The following is a 20,381-nucleotide window of genomic DNA, read 5'->3' on the forward strand; positions in this document are numbered from 1 at the left end:
ATCATTACAAAAAGATGCAGATTTTATGTTTTTTATAGATCGTCTTCTGAGGTGACGCCTTCAAAGAATTGCTCAACAATGGAACCAGCATCATAGTTCAAAGAACTCGTTAACTAAACGAAAAACGTAACTATACAAAGATGCGTTTTAAATATCAAAATAAACGGACACTTTTCTTTTTTTTTTTTTTTTTTTTTGTCGTCACCCATCATCTTTAGTTCCCACAATGAGCAACTCTGGAAGGAGGTCAAAATATAAATGTTTGTGAAGGAATAAAACTCGTTCAAAATTAGAAAATGCCTTTGAAGCCTTTAGACTGTCGATTAGATGGTAATTTCTGTCTTGATTTTTAAAGTAAAAAATAATTTAGCATGGTCCATTTTCGCACCTAAACAGAGAAGATTATTATCCACATGCGCCCCTGTTAGATCAAAGCACCTAAATTATTTGCAAATATGACGACTTCACCCTCTAATCCCAGAAAAAGAAAAGGCATTTGAAATTTTGAAAGTAATTTAGATCCAATAATTTTATAAATAGAAAAGATGAAAACATTCATTACCTTAATTAGTAGGTGTGTCGTTTTGAACATTCTTGTCATACGACATAACGTTAAAATAAATAGTAATTCTATCGTTTTCTTTATCGATGTAATCTCCGCCATTCTTCCGGTATATCTTTTTTACCCCCTCCCTTCCCCCCTCTCTCTCTCTCTCTCTTCCCCCATCTCTCTCTTCCCCCTCTCTCTCTCTCTCTCTCTTTCCTCTCTCTCTCTCCTCTCTCTCTCTCTCTCTCTCTTCCCCCATCTCTCTCTTCCCCCTCTCTCTCTCTCTCTCTTTCCTCTCTCTCTCTCTCCTCTCTCTCTCTCTCTTTCTCTCTCTCTTTCTCTCTCTGTATATACAAACACAGATTCTGGGTTGTTTAACTTTACTTTTATTGCATATGCAAATTAACTTGTGTGTGTATGTGCGGAGCGGTCTCTACCAAATCAGTCTGTCAGATTTTGGTACACAGACTCCACACTTAATGTATGGGATGTTCGTACCGGTGGAGAAATGGCCGCTAAGGGATCAAAATTGAAAGATACGTTTATATGTTTAAGTCCGTTTATTTATAAAGTTTTGATATGCGTGTATCTTTAAGTCAGATCATAGAGAATACCACTAAATATTTTGGTTTCAGTTCTAGCTGATGGTACCCAAGTTATATTTTTTTAAAGAATCGCTACTATAGATTGGATAAAATATAATAATTAATAGTGAATTGGTTCTATAATAATAAATACGAAATCTTCATAAATTAAAATAGCATATTTAAGCGTAGTTTACGATCGTGCAACGTCGCGCAGTCTTCCAATATATATATATATATATATATATATATATATATATATATATACATACATGGCAAATCCTCAAACTTAAAATTGATACTTGAGCACAAACAATACAAGGCTACATTTTTTAATCTTTAAATTAACATTCACAAAGATGAATTTCGGACATTGGTTCTTTCCTTTTTCGTTTAATAACCGAGATTTCATTTCCATATTGGTTGGATGCCATACTTAGCAATATACTCTCAATTTAGGGATCAATTTTGTGAATTTCTCGGAATTGCTGGTGCTTTTCTCATTTTTTTTTTTTTATTTTGCAAATATGTTGTTTCAGAGAATGAAAAATCATGGTGGAACCGAAATGCAAATTCTTAGTCTTTTAGACAAACTTCAGGAACGCTATCCAGAGTTTTTAGATAAGGCTGGATTTGAAATAGTACTGATCAAGTCAATGATTAAGTCTGGACATACAATGGGGTTTGTGAGTTATTTTGTAGAATGTGGTTATAAGTAATTTGTTGTGAATCCTCACTTTTTAATACGCGTATACACACAGTGTACTTTATAAGTCTCATGCATACAGTATTTTATTTAAGTATTCTATTTTATTTCCATCCATGTAAAGCTATTTGGAGAAAAATTCTATTTGTTTATTATAAGTTTACGAATAAAGTTTTTTGGAAGAAATCTGTTAATATTTTGTATTATAAAAATCTGTCTATTTTTAGTTTATTTATTTTAAATTAAAAATTGAATTGAATTGAAATTGAAATTATGACACTAAAACTTATTTTTTATTGTAAATTAAAAATTTGATTTAATTTGATTCTATCTATATGAATTGAAATTTAAATTATGACACTAAAACTTTTTTTTATTGTAAATTAAAAATTTGATTTGATTTGATTCTATCTATATGAATTGAAATTTAAATTGTGATACTTAAACTTTTTTTTAAAAAATCATCTCTCTGAAGGCTGAAAAACTGATCTGGGAACTTATCCTTCAGAGTTTCTAGTAGGAACAGGCCTATTCAATTGCAGACATCTGCATTATCGTATGCTCCCATAGGTCTTCGGGGTTTTTGTTTTTGTTTTTTGTTTGTTTGTTTTTTACCCAGGTTTTTCCGTCAAAGTACAGAGTTTGCCTAGCCTGGATAACTGTCTCATTATCCAGGGCACTCATTTGCGTGTATGTTGATGCGAATTGCAATGCTTTCTCTAGGATATCTTTTTGTACAAGACTGGAAAAGATCTATTATATCTAGTTGGGTGAACCTGCATCTATGTGGCTCTGTTATTTTGTTGAACCAATTGAGAACTGAATGTGTATTACCCTAACCCTAACCCTAACCCTAACCCTAACCCCACAGATTGAGGTTAGTATTTCTTTTTATATTATTGACTATTTCTCTAATGATTGCCTTACTGGCCAAAGCTATTTCACTTTTAAGTTAATAAGTTATTTGTAAAATTTCATTTATGTTACTTCAAAGTTACGAAGGCTTTTCTCTTCACGAAGTGATTTGTTCGGTATTCAATGCCTCATTTCGTAGTTCCTTCAAAGTTACGAAGGCTTTTCTCTTCACGAAGTGATTTGTTCGGTATTCAATGCCTCATTTCGTAGTTCCTTCAAAGTTACGAAGGCTTTTCTCTTCACGAAGTGATTTGTTCGGTATTCAATGCCTCATTTCGAAGTTCCTTCAAAGTTACGAAGGCTTTTCTCTTCACGAAGTGATTTGTTCGGTATTCAATGCCTCATTTCGTAGTTCCTTCAAAGTTACGAAGGCTTTTCTCTTCACGAAGTGATTTGTTCGGTATTCAATGCCTCATTTCGAAGTTCCTTCAAAGTTACGAAGGCTTTTCTCTTCACGAAGTGATTTGTTCGGTATTCAATGCCTCATTTCGAAGTTCCTTCAAAGTTACGAAGGCTTTTCTCTTCACGAAGTTATTTGTTCGGTATTCAATGCCTCATTTCGTAGTTCCTTCAAAGTTACGAAGGCTTTTCTCTTCACGAAGTGATTTGTTCGGTATTCAATGCCTCATTTCGAAGTTCCTTCAAAGTTACGAAGGCTTTTCTCTTCACGAAGTGATTTGTTCGGTATTCAATGCCTCATTTCGTAGTTCCTTCAAAGTTACGAAGGCTTTTCTCTTCACGAAGTGATTTGTTCGGTATTCAATGCCTTATTTCGTAGTTCCTTCAAAGTTACGAAGGCTTTTCTCTTCACGAAGTGATTTGTTCGGTATTCAATGCCTCATTTCGAAGTTCCTTCAAAGTTACGAAGGCTTTTCTCTTCACGAAGTGATTTGTTCGGTATTCAATGCGTCATTTCGAAGTTCCTTCAAAGTTACGAAGGCTTTTCTCTTCACGAAGTGATTTGTTCGGTATTCAATGCCTCATTTCGTAGTTCCTTCAAAGTTACGAAGGCTTTTCTCTTCACGAAGTGATTTGTTCGGTATTCAATGCCTCATTTCGAAGTTCCTTCAAAGTTACGAAGGCTTTTCTCTTCACGAAGTGATTTGTTCGGTATTCAATGCCTCATTTCGAAGTTCCTTCAAAGTTACGAAGGCTTTTCTCTTAACGAAGTGATTTGTTCGGTATTCAATGCCTCATTTCGTAGTTCCTTCAAAGTTACGAAGGCTTTTCTCTTCACGAAGTGATTTGTTCGGTATTCAATGCGTCATTTCGAAGTTCCTTCAAAGTTACGAAGGCTTTTCTCTTCACGAAGTGATTTGTTCGGTATTCAATGCGTCATTTCGAAGTTCCTTCAAAGTTACGAAGGCTTTTCTCTTCACGAAGTGATTTGTTCGGTATTCAATGCCTCATTTCGAAGTTCCTTCAAAGTTACGAAGGCTTTTCTCTTCACGAAGTGATTTGTTCGGTATTCAATGCGTCATTTCGAAGTTCCTTCAAAGTTACGAAGGCTTTTCTCTTCACGAAGTGATTTGTTCGGTATTCAATGCCTCATTTCGTAGTTCCTTCAAAGTTACGAAGGCTTTTCTCTTCACGAAGTGATTTGTTCGGTATTCAATGCCTCATTTCGAAGTTCCTTCAAAGTTACGAAGGCTTTTCTCTTCACGAAGTGATTTGTTCGGTATTCAATGCCTCATTTCGAAGTTCCTTCAAAGTTACGAAGGCTTTTCTCTTCACGAAGTGATTTGTTCGGTATTCAATGCCTCATTTCGTAGTTCCTTCAAAGTTACGAAGGCTTTTCTCTTCACGAAGTGATTTGTTCGGTATTCAATGCTTCATTTCGAAGTTCCTTCAAAGTTACGAAGGCTTTTCTCTTCACGAAGTGATTTGTTCGGTATGCAATGCCTCATTTCGTAGTTTCTTCAAAGTTACGAAGGCTTTTCTCTTCACGAAGTGATTTGTTCGGTATTCAATGCGTCATTTCGAAGTTCCTTCAAAGTTACGAAGGCTTTTCTCTTCACGAAGTGATTTGTTCGGTATTCAATGCCTCATTTCGAAGTTCCGTCAAAGTTACGAAGGCTTTTCTCTTCACGGAGTGATTTGTTTGGTATTCAATGCCTCATTTCGAAGTTCCTTCAAAGTTACGAAGGCTTTTCTCTTCACGAAGTAATTTGTTCGGTATTCAATGCCTCATTTCGAAGTTCCGTCAAAGTTACGAAGGTTTTTCTCTTCACGAAGTGATTTGTTCGGTATTCAATGCGTCATTTCGAAGTTCCTTCAAAGTTACGAAGGCTTTTCTCTTCACGAAGTGATTTGTTCGGTATTCAATGCGTCATTTCGAAGTTCCTTCAAAGTTACGAAGGCTTTTCTCTTCACGGAGTGATTTGTTCGGTATTCAATGCCTCATTTCGAAGTTCCTTCAAAGTTACGAAGGCTTTTCTATTCACGAAGTGATTTGTTCGGTATTCAATGCCTCATTTCGTAGTTCCTTCAAAGTTACGAAGGCTTTTCTCTTCTTCGTCGTTACTTCTGCAATATTTTGTTTTATAAATCTGTAGATCTCCTTTTTTAATATTTGTCGTTTATGGAGTTTTTTGTTAGTTGCTTTTTTTTTCATACTGTATTTTCGATCTTATCTATTGTTGCATTTCTTGATGTAATCGCCTAATGTTTTTAGTTTGTATGTGAATTCTACTTTGGACAAAATGTCTAATAAATCTTTCAAAATTTCTAAGACGTCAACTTTCTACTTTTCTGCATTTTACTGGTTTTTTTTTTTTTTTTTTTTGGCTGTTCGCCTCATTCATGATTTTCCATCTCATCCTCTTGATTCAATTTTGATCAGAACGATCCTTGTATATAGCTGGTTATTAAGGATTTGGATGTTTTTAGTATTCTGACGTACATTTTTCCATTTCCGGGATTGTTAAAGGTGGAATTGTGTGTCAGCAATAATTTCTTCTGTTTCCTTCTCAATACTGCTTAACCATTATATATATATATATATATATATATATATATATATATATATATATATATATATATATATATATATATATGATAATTAATATTTCTGTTGAGTTATGACTGCACTTCGATGAAGGATTCAGTTTCAAAATCTGTACAGATTCTCTAGTTAGGCATAAAATGTTCTCTAGTTCGATCGGACGTTCGAAAAGATGCACATAAAGAAGACGAGAAGTTACAATTATGTCTGATAATAAACGTCGTTTGTAATAGCGAGGGACTTTTGTTTATCTGTAAACTGTAATATCCGACCATTTTATTTCCAAGGGCAGATAACTCTTTTCTTTGGTGTAAAGGAAATAATTCAGTATTATGTTTATTTTAGGCTGCTGCCTAACAGTTACATCTGCGCGAGCCTTTCCTAGTCTCACACAAAAACACGCGTTCACATTTCAAACTATATACATACGCGCACACAAACATACGCGCCCACGTCCACACACGTACATATATTCACGTTCGCATACATACACTCACATTCACGTGTATATACACACACGCTAACATACACACATGTACTCACACACGCATACACGCACAGATGGACGACGTCACTTCCCCTTTCAAAGGAAATCCACACATGCGCAAAAGACACACTGGAAACACCTATAAAAGCAAGAGCAATAAGCGGTTTCTTCCTTTTAGGGCCAGCTTTCGAGCTACGGACCGACAGCGTGCCCTTTCGGCATGCGCGCACGCACGTACCTCACGCCACTTGCTACTATGTGGGACAAAAAGCCAACAGACAGTACATACATTTTATGCGCTTTCTATCTCCATAACCTGGATTGACATTCTCACTCTATCTCCCGTTCGGCTTTGGTCCATCAAAACAGACATGTGCGCGACGCTCTACTGAGCTTAACCCTCTCTTTCTACAGGCCGGCTTACCACTTCGCGTTTCTCTATTACATTTCCCTTTCCTTCCACGTGCGTAGTCGTCAACGGCCCAATGAACACGTGTACACCCAAGACTTTCATTTCTCAACAGAAAATAAACGACATGTCTATTTTATTCCAGCATTTCATTTTTTGTTCCTTTACTCCATTTCCTTTTCTTGCCACGAGCAACACATCTGATACCGTGATGAGAATAATAGTCCAAATGATACGAATTAATAATTATCTATATGATAAAAATACTTGTAATACAACCTGTCTCGGTGTTTAATTTCTATTTGTTAAAATAGCAACATGGATTTTATTACGCATACAAAATGAATCGTTTCCAATAGATATTCCGTTTCGGGATTTACAAAAAAAGCTTTGTTTGTGAATATGCGTCGGAGTCCTTTGTTTTGCCCTGCCTCTAAGGGATGAGACTATCGTACCGGTTGGGTGTCTTGTCTTTGGATAACTAGAATTTTGCTTGTACAGCTGTTATTAGAAATTGTTATTTCACACCGGCTCGCTAATTTTATCATATCTAACGAGAATCATTTTCATTTGTTGAAAAATGTCAAGTTCCCACCTTTACTTGAAATTACGTTGTTTTTTTTATTTCCGGGGTAGCACAAAGCAATTGATTTGATTGTCTCCCATTTCCACTCGATTCAGAAAATGAAAACGAATGAGCTAAACGAATGGAGAAGAAAAACATCAGTAATATTTGGGAAAAATACTAAGATTTCAATATCAAAACAGGTATTTTTTAATTTCTTACAAAATATAAAATTGAGAATTTTAATTGAATAATTAGGTAAATTGAATAATTAAGTATAGAATGATGTTTTTAGAAAATGAAACAGAAAATTGGAAGAATATTTCAAAGCTGCAAGTGAAAATAATATTAATATTGGTATGAAAAGGTAGCCTTCAGTCTTGAGAGACAATGGATACTCTCTATAAAAGAGCCTTTATGAAGAGTCATTTGTGAAGGAATGGTCGTTCAATCATTCCCCACTACTGAATCGGCACTACTTGATTCCAACGACAGACAAACCGAAAACTCTCCCACATTTAATATTGACCAGGCTTAATGTTGCTTAACTTTGGTGATCTGACTGGAAGCAGCATGCCAACGTGATTATGCCCTATATATTATGCATAAAAATAATTGAACTAATGATAAAACTAATGTTTGTTTTAGCCCAACATAAAAGTAAATTCCGGAATTTTTGCTGATGAGGTTTATTTGTATTATTTTTATTTAATATTTTATATAATTTGTATTATATGTATTTTCGATTGCTATTCTCATCTTGAGTTTTATTCTTACAACGTTTCTGTGTAAACTTCGACTTTCTATAGGTGTGTCAAACTAAGGAATCTGTCTTAGACTTTGAACTGAATCCGTTATTGAATCTTGGTATTTTGCTCTTGTTTCGTCAGCCATGCCCGGGTAGAAGTCTTAAGTAATTTGTAATTGTTTCTTAGTATAGCTCATTGCACCTTCAACCTTTAGAAAACTATAAGTTAGAACTGATTATTACCTGGGGCTTTTATCGTCTGAATAATCTAAATAATGCAATAAAGGTAAAATACTCACAAAATAAAATAAACATGGAATAAAAAGAGGAGGTAATTTTCTATTGTTTCGGTCACTTATTATTAAAATTAAACCACTTTGGCATGTCATTTTTATTTTCGATTACAACAAATGAAAATGATGAATATCGTAAAAAATTATGTTAGTGGAAGAAATATCCGACTGGATATAGTATATAATCGATGAAATCGATTGGAATAACAAAATTCTTTTGTTTGTTTGTTTGAAGAACAATTTCCTTAAATATCTGGTTATTCAAAATGAAATATTAATTTTATAACCTATATAACTTTATTGCTGTCTAAGTTTCAGAACCCAATCTGACTCATGCTTGTACATTCTATCCAATCATAAGAAGTGTAACATCATTTGCATTTAGGATAAAAGATGACGGATGAAATTAGATGAGAAGATAGGATTAGTATTATTTTATGTTCTCACAGATCACTCGAAGACAGGGGTTAATGGTTTGTGAGAGATGAATGGTGGAACAACTTGAGGATTGCAGATGATTGTTTGGATCTGGTCTAAATTTGATTAGTTAAAAGAAATTTGTTAACATTGACTTGAAAACGACCATGCTATCGTCACATTAACTTGAAAACGACCATGCTATAGTCAACTGGGAAGCAGTGTCATGATATTGAGCACCACAGGCGAACAATTCTTGAAAAGAAACTATATTTATGAAAGTTCTATATATTTTAGACACATGGAAGAAACAATGAAAATTATTTTCAGTATGTTGTGCAACATGCTTTTTCTGTAAATGTTTTACTGAAAGGGAACTTCAGATTGGAACTCAGCCGAGCATCTACCATGAAAATTTGCTCGTATTTATTTGTTTTATTTACTTTTTTATTTATTTTTTTTCAGGACTGTAGAATATGCAGTAGATACTGAAAACCTTAGCATATCAGCCATACGAACAGTACGTGTCCTGCGACCATTAAGAGCTATTAACCGGATTCCAAGTAAGTAAAGAGATTATGTTTCTAAAACGTTGGTATGTAAATAACTATAAAACGTTGGTATGTAAATAACTATAAAACGTTGGTATGTAAATAACTATAAAACGTTGGTATGTAATTAACTATAAAACGTTGGTATGTAAATAACTATAAAACGTTGGTATGTAAATAACTATAAAACGTTGGTATATAAATAACTATAAAACGTTGGTATCTAAATAGCTATAAAACGTTGGTATGTAAATAACTATAAAACGTTGGTATGTAAATAACTATAAAACGTTGGTATGTAAATAACTATAAAACGTTGGTATGTAAATAACTATAAAACGTTGGTATGTAAATATCTATAAAACGTTGGTATGTAAATAACTATAAAACGTTGGTATGTAAATAACTATAAAACGTTGGTATGTAAATAACTATAAAACGTTTGTATGTAAATAACTATAAAACGTTGGTATGTAAATAACTATCAAACGTTGGTATGTAAATACGTTGGTATGTAGATAACTATAAAACGTTGGTATGTAGATAACTATAAAACGTTGGTATGTAGATAACTATAAAACGTTGTTATGTAAATAACTATAAAACGTTGGTATGTAAATAACTATAAAACGTTGGTATGTAGATAACTATAAAACGTTGGTATGTAGATAACTATAAAACGTTTGTATGTAAATAACTATAAAACGTTGGTATGTACATAACTATAAAACGTTGGTATGTAAATAACAATAAAACGTTGGCATGTAGATAACTATAAAACGTTGGTATGTAAATAACTATAAAACGTTGGTATGTAGATAACTATAAAACGTTGGTATGTAGATAACTATAAAACGTTGGTATGTAAATAACTATAAAACGTTGGTATGTAGATAACTATAAAACGTTGGTATGTAAATAACTATAAAACGTTGGGATGTAAATAACTATAAAACGTTGGTATGTAAATAACTATAAAACGTTGGTATGTAAATAACTATAAAACGTTGGTATGTAAATAACTATAAAACGTTGGTATGTAAATAACTATAAAACGTTGGTATATTAATAACTATAAAACGTTGGTATGTAGATAACTATAAAACGTTGGTATGTAGATAACTATAAAACGTTGGTATGTAAATAACTATAAAACGTTGGTATGTAAATATCTATAAAACGTTGGTATGTAAATAACTATAAAACGTTGGTATGTAGATAACTATAAATCGTTGGTATGTAGATAACTATAAAACGTTGGGATGTAAATAACTATAAAACGTTGGTATGTAAATAACTATAAAACGTTGGTATGTAGATAACTATAAAACGTTGGTATGTAGATAACTACAAAACGTTGGTATTTAGATAACTATAAAACGTTTGTATGTAAATAATTATAAAACGTTGGTATGTAAATAACTATAAAATGTTGGAATGTAAATAACTATAAAACGTTTGTATGTAAATAACTATAAAACGTTGGTATGTAAATAACTATAAAACGTTGGTATGTAAATAGCTATAAAACGTTGGTATGTTAATAACTATAAAACGTTGGTATGTAGATAACTATAAAACGTTGGTATGTAGATAACTATAAAACGTTGGTATGTAAATATCTATAAAACGTTGATATGTAAATAACTATAAAACGTTGGTATGTAAATAACTATAAAACGTTGGTATGTAGATAACTATAAAACGTTGGTATGTAAATAACTATAAAACGTTAGAATGTAGATGACTATAAAACGTTGGTATGTAAATAACTATAAAACGTTGGTATGTAGATAACTATAAAACGTTGGTATTTAGATAACTATAAAACGTTTGTATGTAAATAACTATAAAACGTTGGTATGTAAATAGCTATAAAACGTTGGTATGTAAATAACTATAAAACGTTGGTATGTAAATAACTATAAAACGTTGGTATGTAAATAACTATAAAACGTTGGTATGTAGATAACTATAAAACGTTGATATGTAGATAACTATAAAACGTTGGTATGTAAATAACTATAAAACGTTGGTATGTAGATAACTATAAAACGTTGGTAAGTAAATAACTATAAAACGTTGGTATGTAAATAACTATAAAACGTTGGTATGTAGATAACTATAAAACGTTGGTATGTGAATAACTATAAAACGTTGGTATGTAAATAACTATAAAACGTTGGTATATAAATAACTATAAAACGTTGGTATGTAAATAACTATAAAACGTTGGTATGTAAATAACTATAAAACGTTGGTATGTAGATAACTATAAAACGTTGGTATGTAGATAACTATAAAACGTTGGGATGTAATTAACTATAAAACGTTGGTATGTAAATAACTATAAAACGTTGGTATGTAAATAACTATAAAACGTTGGTATGTAAATAACATTAAAAAGTTGGTATGTAGATAACTATAAATCGTTGGTATGTAGATAACTATAAAACGTTGGTATGTAAATAACTATAAAACGTTGGTATGTAAATAACTATAAAACGTTGGTATGTAAATAACTATAAAACGTTGGTATGTAGATAACTATAAAACGTTGGTATGTAGATAACTATAAAACGTTGGTATGTAAATAATTATAAAACGTTGGTATGTAGATAACTATAAATCGTTGGTATGTAAATAACTATAAAACGTTGGTATGTAAATAACTATAAAACGTTGGTATGTAAATAACTATAAAACCTTGGTATGTAGATAACTATAAAACGTTGGTATGTAAATAACTATAAAACGTTGGTATGTAAATAACTATAAAACGTTGGTATGTAAATAACTATAAAACGTTGGTATGTAAATATCTATAAAACGTTGGTATGTAAATAACTATAAAACGTTGGTATGTAAATAACTATAAAACGTTGGGATGTAAATAACTATAAAACGTTGGTATGTAAATAACTATAAAACGTTGGTATGTAAATAACTATAAAACGTTGGTATGTAAATACGTTGGTATGTAGATAACTATAAAACGTTGGTATGTAGATAACTATAAAACGTTGGTATGTGGATAACTATAAAACGTTGGTATGTAAATAACTATAAAACGTTGGTATGTAAATAACTATAAAACGTTGGTATGTAGATAACTATAAAACGTTGGTATGTAGATAACTATAAAACGTTGGTATGTAAATAACTATAAAACGTTGGTATGTACATAATAAAAAAACGTTGGTATGTAAATAACTATAAAACGTTGGGATGTAGATAACTATAAAACGTTGGTATGTAAATAACTATAAAACGTTGGTATGTAGATAACTATAAAACGTTGGTATGTAGATAACTATAAAACGTTGGTATGTATATAACTATAAAACGTTGGTATGTAGATAACTATAAAACGTTGGTATGTAAATAACTATAAAACGTTGGGATGTAAATAACTATAAATCGTTGGTATGTAAATAACTATAAAACGTTGGTATGTAGATAACTATAAAACGTTGGTATGTAGATAACTACAAAACGTTGGTATTTAGATAACTATAAAACGTTTGTATGTAAATAATTATAAAACGTTGGTATGTAAATAACTATAAAATGTTGGAATGTAAATAACTATAAAACGTTTGTATGTAAATAACTATAAAACGTTGTTATGTAAATAACTATAAAACGTTGGTATGTAAATAGCTATAAAACGTTGGTATGTTAATAACTATAAAACGTTGGTATGTAGATAACTATAAAACGTTGGTATGTAGATAACTATAAAACGTTGGTATGTAAATATCTATAAAACTTTGATATGTAAATAACTATAAAACGTTGGTATGTAAATAACTATAAAACGTTGGTATGTAGATAACTATAAAACGTTGGTATGTAAATAACTATAAAACGTTGGAATGTAGATGACTATAAAACGTTGGTATGTAAATAACTATAAAACGTTGGTATGTAGATAACTATAAAACGTTGGTATGTAGATAACTATAAAACGTTTGTATGTAAATAACTATAAAACGTTGGTATGTAAATAGCTATAAAACGTTGGTATGTAAATAACTATAAAACGTTGGTATGTAAATAACTATAAAACGTTGGTATGTAAATAACTATAAAACGTTGATATGTAGATAACTATAAAACGTTGGTATGTAATTAACTATAAAACGTTGGTATGTAGATAACTATAAAACGTTGGTATGTAAATAACTATAAAACGTTGGTATGTAAATAACTATAAAACGTTGGTATGTAGATAACTATAAAACGTTGGTATGTGAATAACTATAAAACGTTGGTATGTAAATAACTATAAAACGTTGGTATATAAATAACTATAAAACGTTGGTATGTAAATAACTATAAAACGTTGGTATGTAAATAACTATAAAACGTTGGTATGTAGATAACTATAAAACGTTGGTATGTAGATAACTATAAAACGTTGGGATGTAATTAACTATAAAACGTTGGTATGTAAATAACTATAAAACGTTGGTATGTAAATAACTATAAAACGTTGGTATGTAAATAACTATAAAACGTTGGTATGTAAATAACTATAAAACGTTGGTATGTAGATAACTATAAAACGTTGGTATGTAGATAACTATAAAACGTTGGTATGTAAATAATTATAAAACGTTGGTATGTAAATAACTATAAAACGTTGGTATGTAGATAACTATAAAACGTTGGTATGTAGATAACTATAAAACGTTAGTATGTAGATAACTATAAAACGTTGGTATGTAGATAACTATAAAACGTTGGTATGTAGATTACTATAAATCGTTGGGATGTAAATAACTATAAAACGTTGGTATGTAAATAACTATAAAACGTTGGTATATAGATAACTATAAAACGTTGGTATGTAGATAACTATAAAACGTTGGTATGTAGATAACTATAAATCGTTGGTATGTAAATAACTATAAAACGTTGGTATGTAAATAACTATAAAACGTTGGTATGTAAATAACTATAAAACCTTGGTATGTAGATAACTATAAAACGTTGGTATGTAAATAACTATAAAACGTTGGTATGTAAATAACTATAAAACGTTGGTATGTAAATAACTATAAAAGGTTGGTATGTAAATATCTATAAAACGTTGGTATGTAAATAACTATAAAACGTTGGTATGTAAATAACTATAAAACGTTGGGATGTAAATAACTATAAAACGTTGGTATGTAAATAACTATAAAACGTTGGTATGTAAATAACTATAAAACCTTGGTATGTAAATACGTTGGTATGTAGATAACTATAAAACGTTGGTATGTAGATAACTATAAAACGTTGGTATGTAGATAACTATAAAACGTTGGTATGTAAATAACTATAAAACGTTGGTATGTAAATAACTATAAAACGTTGGTATGTAGATAACTATAAAACGTTGGTATGTAGATAACTATAAAACGTTGGTATGTAAATAACTATAAAACGTTGGTATGTACATAATTAAAAAACGTTGGTATGTAAATAACTATAAAATGTTGGGATGTAGATAACTATAAAACGTTGGTATGTAAATAACTATAAAACGTTGGTATGTAGATAACTATAAAACGTTGGTATGTAGATAACTATAAAACGTTGGTATGTAGATAACTATAAAACGTTGGTATGTAGATAACTATAAAACGTTGGTATGTAAATAACTATAAAACGTTGGGATGTAAATAACTATAAAACGTTGGTATGTAAATAACTATAAAACGTTGGTATATTAATAACTATAAAACGTTGGTATGTAGATAACTATAAAACGTTGGTATGTAGATAACTATAAAACGTTGGTATGTAAATAACTATAAAACGTTGTATGTAAATATCTATAAGACGTTGGTATGTAAATAACTATAAAACGTTGGTATGTAAATAACTATAAAACGTTGGTATGTAAATAACTATAAACGTTGGTATGTAGATAACTATAAAACGTTGGTATGTAGATAACTATAAAACGTTGGTATGTAAATAACTATAAAACGTTGGTATGTAGATAACTATAAAACGTTGGTATGTAAATAACTATAAAACGTTGGTATGTAGATAACTATAAAACGTTGGTATGTAAATAACTATAAAACGTTGGTATGTAAATAACTATAAAACGTTGGTATGTAGATAACTATAAAACGTTGGTATGTAGATAACTATAAAACGTTGGTATGTAAATAACTATAAAACGTTGTATGTAAATATCTATAAAACGTTGGTATGTAAATATCTATAAAACGTTGGTATGTAAATAACTATAAAACGTTGGTATGTAAATAACTATAAAACGTTGGTATGTAAATAACTATAAAACGTTGGTATGTAAATAACTATAAAACGTTGGTATGTAAATAACTATAAAACGTTGGTATATTAATAACTATAAAACGTTGGTATGTAGATAACTATAAAACGTTGGTATGTAGATAACTATAAAACGTTGGTATGTAAATAGCTATAAAACGTTGTATGTAAATATCTATAAAACGTTGGTATGTAAATAACTATAAAACGTTGGTATGTAGATAACTATAAATCGTTGGTATGTAGATAACTATAAAACGTTGGGATGTAAATAACTATAAAACGTTGGTATGTAAATAACTATAAAACGTTGGTATGTAGATAACTATAAAACGTTGGTATGTAGATAACTATAAAACGTTGGTATTTAGATAACTATAAAACGTTTGTATGTAAATAATTATAAAACGTTGGTATGTAAATAACTATAAAATGTTGGAATGTAAATAACTATAGAACGTTTGTATGTAAATAACTATAAAACGTTGGTATGTAAATAACTATAAAACGTTGGTATGTAAATAGCTATAAAACGTTGGTATGTAGGTAACTATAAAACGTCGGTATGTAGATAACTATAAAACGTTGGTATGTAAATATCTATAAAACGTTGGTATGTAACTAACTATAAAACGTTGGTATGTAGATAACTATAAAACGTTGGTATGTAGATAACTATAAAACGTTGGTATGTAAATAACTATAAAACGTTGGTATGTAGATAACTATAAAACGTGTGTATTTAGATAACTATAAAACGTTTGTATGTAAATAACTATAAAACGTTGGTATGTAAATAACTATAAAACGTTGGTATGTAAATAAATATAAAACGTTGGTATGTAAATAACTATAAAACGTTGGTATGTAAATAACTATAAAACGTTGGTATGTAAATAACTATAAAACGTTGATATGTACATAACTATAAAACGTTGGTATGTAAATAACTATAAAACGTTGGTATGTAGATAACTATAAAACGTTGGTATGTAAATAACTATAAAGCGTTGGTATGTAAATAACTATAAAACGTTGGTATGTAGATAACTATAAAACGTTGGTATGTGAATAACTATTAAACGTTGGTATGTAGATAACTATAAAACGTTGGTATGTAAATAACTATAAAACGTTGGTATGTAAATAACTATAAAACGTTGGTATGTAGATTACTATAAAACGTTGGTATGTAGATAACTATAAAACGTTGGTATGTACATAACTATAAAACGTTGGTATGTAAATAACTATAAAACGTTGGTATGTAAATAACTATAAAACGTTGGTATGTAAATAACTATAAAACGTTGGTATGTAGATAACTATAAAACGTTGGTATGTAGATAACTATAAAACGTTGGTATGTAAATAACTATAAAACGTTGGTATGTAAATAACTATAAAACGTTGGTATGTAGATAACTATAAAACGTTGGTATGTAGATGACTATAAAACGTTGGTATGTAGATAACTATAAAACGTTGGTATGTAGATAACTATAAAACGTTGGTATGTACATAACTATAAAACGTTGGGATGTAAATAACTATAAAACGTTGTTATGTAAATAACTATAAAACGTTGGTATGTAAATAACTATAAAACGTTGGTATGTAGATAACTATAAAACGTTGGTATGTAAATAACTATAAAACGTTGGTATGTAATTAACTATAAAACGTTGGTATATAAATAACTATAAAACGTTGGTATGTAAATAACTATAAAACGTTGGTATGTAGATAACTATAAAACATTGGTATGTAGATAACTATAAAACGTTGGTATGTAGATAACTATAAAACGTTGGCATGTAGATAACTATAAAACGTTGGTATGTAATTAACTATAAAACGTTGGTATGTAAATAACTATAAAACGTTGGTATGTAAATAACTATAAAACGTTGGTATGTAGATAACTATAAAACGTTGGTATGTAGATAACTATAAAACGTTGGGATGTAAATAACTATAAAACGTTGATATGTAAATAACTATAAAACGTTGGTATGTAAATATCTATAAAACGTTGGTATGTAAATAACTATAAAACGTTGGTATGTAAATAACTATAAAACGTTTGTATGTAAATAATTATAAAGCGTTGGTATGTAGATAACTATAAAACGTTGGTATGTAGATAACTATAAAACGTTTGTATGTAGATAACTATAAAACGTTGGTATGTAGATAACTATAAAACGTTGGTATGTAAATAACTATAAAACGTTGGTATGTAAATAACTATAAAACGTTGGTATGTAGATAACTATAAAACGTTGGTATGTAGATAACTATAAAACGTTGGTATGTAGATAACTATAAAACGTTGGTATGTAAATAACTATAAAACGTTGGTATGTAGATAACTATAAAACGTTGGTATGTAGATAACTATAAAACGTTGGTATGCAAATATCTATAAAACGTTGGTATGTAAATAACTATAAAACGTTGGTATGTAAATAACTATAAAACGTTTGTATGTAAATAATTATAAAGCGTTGGTATGTAGATAACTATAAAACGTTGGTATGTAGATAACTATAAAACGTTGGTATGTAGATAACTATAAAACGTTGGTATGTAAATAACTATAAAACGTTGGTATGTAAATAACTATAAAACGTTGGTATGTAGATAACTATAAAACGTTGGTATGTAGATAACTATAAAACGTTGGTATGTAGATTACTATAAAACGTTGGTATGTAAATAACTATAAAACGTTGGTACGTAGATAACTATAAAACGTTGGTATGTAGATAACTATAAAACGTTGGTATGTAGATAACTATAAAACGTTGGTATGTAAATAACTATAAAACGTTGGTATGTAGATAACTATAAAACGTTGGTATGTAAATAACTATAAAACGTTGGTATGTAAATAACTATAAAACGTTGGTATGTAAATAACTATAAAACGTTGGTATGTAGATAACTATAAAACGTTGGTATGTAAATAACTATAAAACGTTGGTATGTAAATAACTATAAAACGTTGGTATGTAAATAACTATAAAAGGATTGAAGTTAGAATCACTGATTGCGTAGTCCACGGTAGTATCCATTAGGCCAATCCTTCTCAAACTCTCTTTATTAGTGGTGGCATACTTAGGAGGAGTACCTACAAATATGTGTGCACACCAATGAAGATCATCTACACATATAGTACCACTATAAGGAGGAGCACCTAGAAATATGGTAACACATTGGGGAGGAGTACCTAGGAATAGGGTGGCACAGTGAAGAGGAGTACCTAGGAATAAGTCAGTGCACCAAGGAGGAGCACCTAGAAATATGTTGACAGACTGAGCAACATTTAAAAAATTTAAAAACTTACTTGACTTATCCCTATATATAATAAAAGTGGTGCAGTTTTTCCCCTCTGGACCAAAATACCATAGGTTTACAACAACAGATGACACACACAAATTTATTATGTTTACACTATTAGCCATCACCTTATTTAACTATAGAACAACATTTTAGACACATTAATTCGTAATATTAAAACATTACATTTATTCCTGGGAGCATCATCATCATCATCATCATCATCACCTACAGGAAGTAGTTCCAATTTTACCCCCTATTCCATAAGTCCTCTTACTACCACATTTTTCACCGCATGAATTTATACTTATTCCTACTTTCCTGTGTCTACGCCATCATTAACTGACTACTGAATTCATACACATCGCATACTCTTACCACTTTTCATCTACACAAATAATGATGTCTCCCATTACTTATTCATTGGATTTTGATTGGCTGAACTCTAAATATTTCAACATTCTAGATTAACGATATCAGCTTCAAAACCAAACGCTCACTTGTATTTCAATATGGTCTCTTCCGATTTGACCCATATGAAAGAGAAACCTTCTGACTTATTACTTAGTGAATTAAGCACACCGACAATGCATTACACATGTATTTACACACACAAAACGTTGCTGTGTGTGTGCCATTAAGTTAACAGGCCGCATAAACTTCCACACGTGTGTGCTTGTATTTACACACATACACATTCGTGTGCATGTATGTTTGTTTTTGTTTACTTGCGTGCATGTTTGTGCATGTGCATGTGTGTCATTAAACTAATAGGCTGCAAAAACTTGCACAAACATGTTTGTGCTTCTACACATATATGTGCACATGCATATGTGTGTGTGTGTGTTTTGTTTCCTTGAGTGCGTTTGTTTGTGTACATGTGTGTGTGTGTGTGTGTGTGTGTGTGTGTGTGTGTGTGTGTGTGTGTGTGTGTGTGTGTGTGTGTGAAAGTATTTCAAGAGTGTATGATTTGACTTTTTGGCTTCTTTTTATTCACACCATTTATTTAGGAGAGTTTTTTGTTTTGTTTTTTTTACACGGTGGTTACCACTTATCAAGGCCCGAAAGCCACTCAGGGATAAGGGTTATTGCAAGTACAGTAGGTTAGTGTGGAGATTTATTGAAGTGTTTACTTGAGGTGGCGGTTCATTAGGAATTTGTTTACGTTGGATTGAAGACATCCAGGTTGTAGTCAGGTGGGAAGCAGGCAGACGGAACAGAGTTCCACAGGCGTGCAGTTCTAAGAAAGAAGCTTTGTTCATGGAATCCGCGTTTTGATTTAGGCACAGATAAAGAGTGGGGGAAATTTTTCACAGTGGATTCAGCTAAACGGGTGTTTTTCGTGAAAGATTGGCGAGGCGGGACCAGAGATTGGAGTTCAGACGAGTACCTGCCATGGAAATAACGATAAAACAAGGATAGGCTCGCAACGTCTCTTCTGTGGGAGAGAGGTTGCAGGAAAGAGAAAAGGGCATCCCCCACTAAGCCACAAAGTTTATTTTGTACTCTG

The 20,381-nt window shown here is 30.8% G+C and overlaps 1 protein-coding gene across 1 annotated transcript in view; it reads left to right on the forward strand.

Moving 5' to 3' along the window:
- The window catches only part of LOC145265415 (voltage-dependent T-type calcium channel subunit alpha-1G-like), a 759,315-nt gene that overhangs the window by 378,140 nt on the left and 360,794 nt on the right, over positions 1–20,381 (forward strand). The window contains exon 3 of the mRNA XM_080121247.1: positions 9,141–9,238. Within this exon, the coding sequence (XP_079977373.1) occupies positions 9,141–9,238 (98 nt within the window). The remainder of the gene's footprint in view (positions 1–9,140; positions 9,239–20,381) is intronic.

The sequence above is a fragment of the Euprymna scolopes genome, chromosome 40 (assembly GCF_053919585.1).
Source record: "Euprymna scolopes isolate OS-2025 chromosome 40, ASM5391958v1, whole genome shotgun sequence".
In the NCBI taxonomy this organism is placed as follows: domain Eukaryota; kingdom Metazoa; phylum Mollusca; class Cephalopoda; order Sepiida; family Sepiolidae; genus Euprymna; species Euprymna scolopes.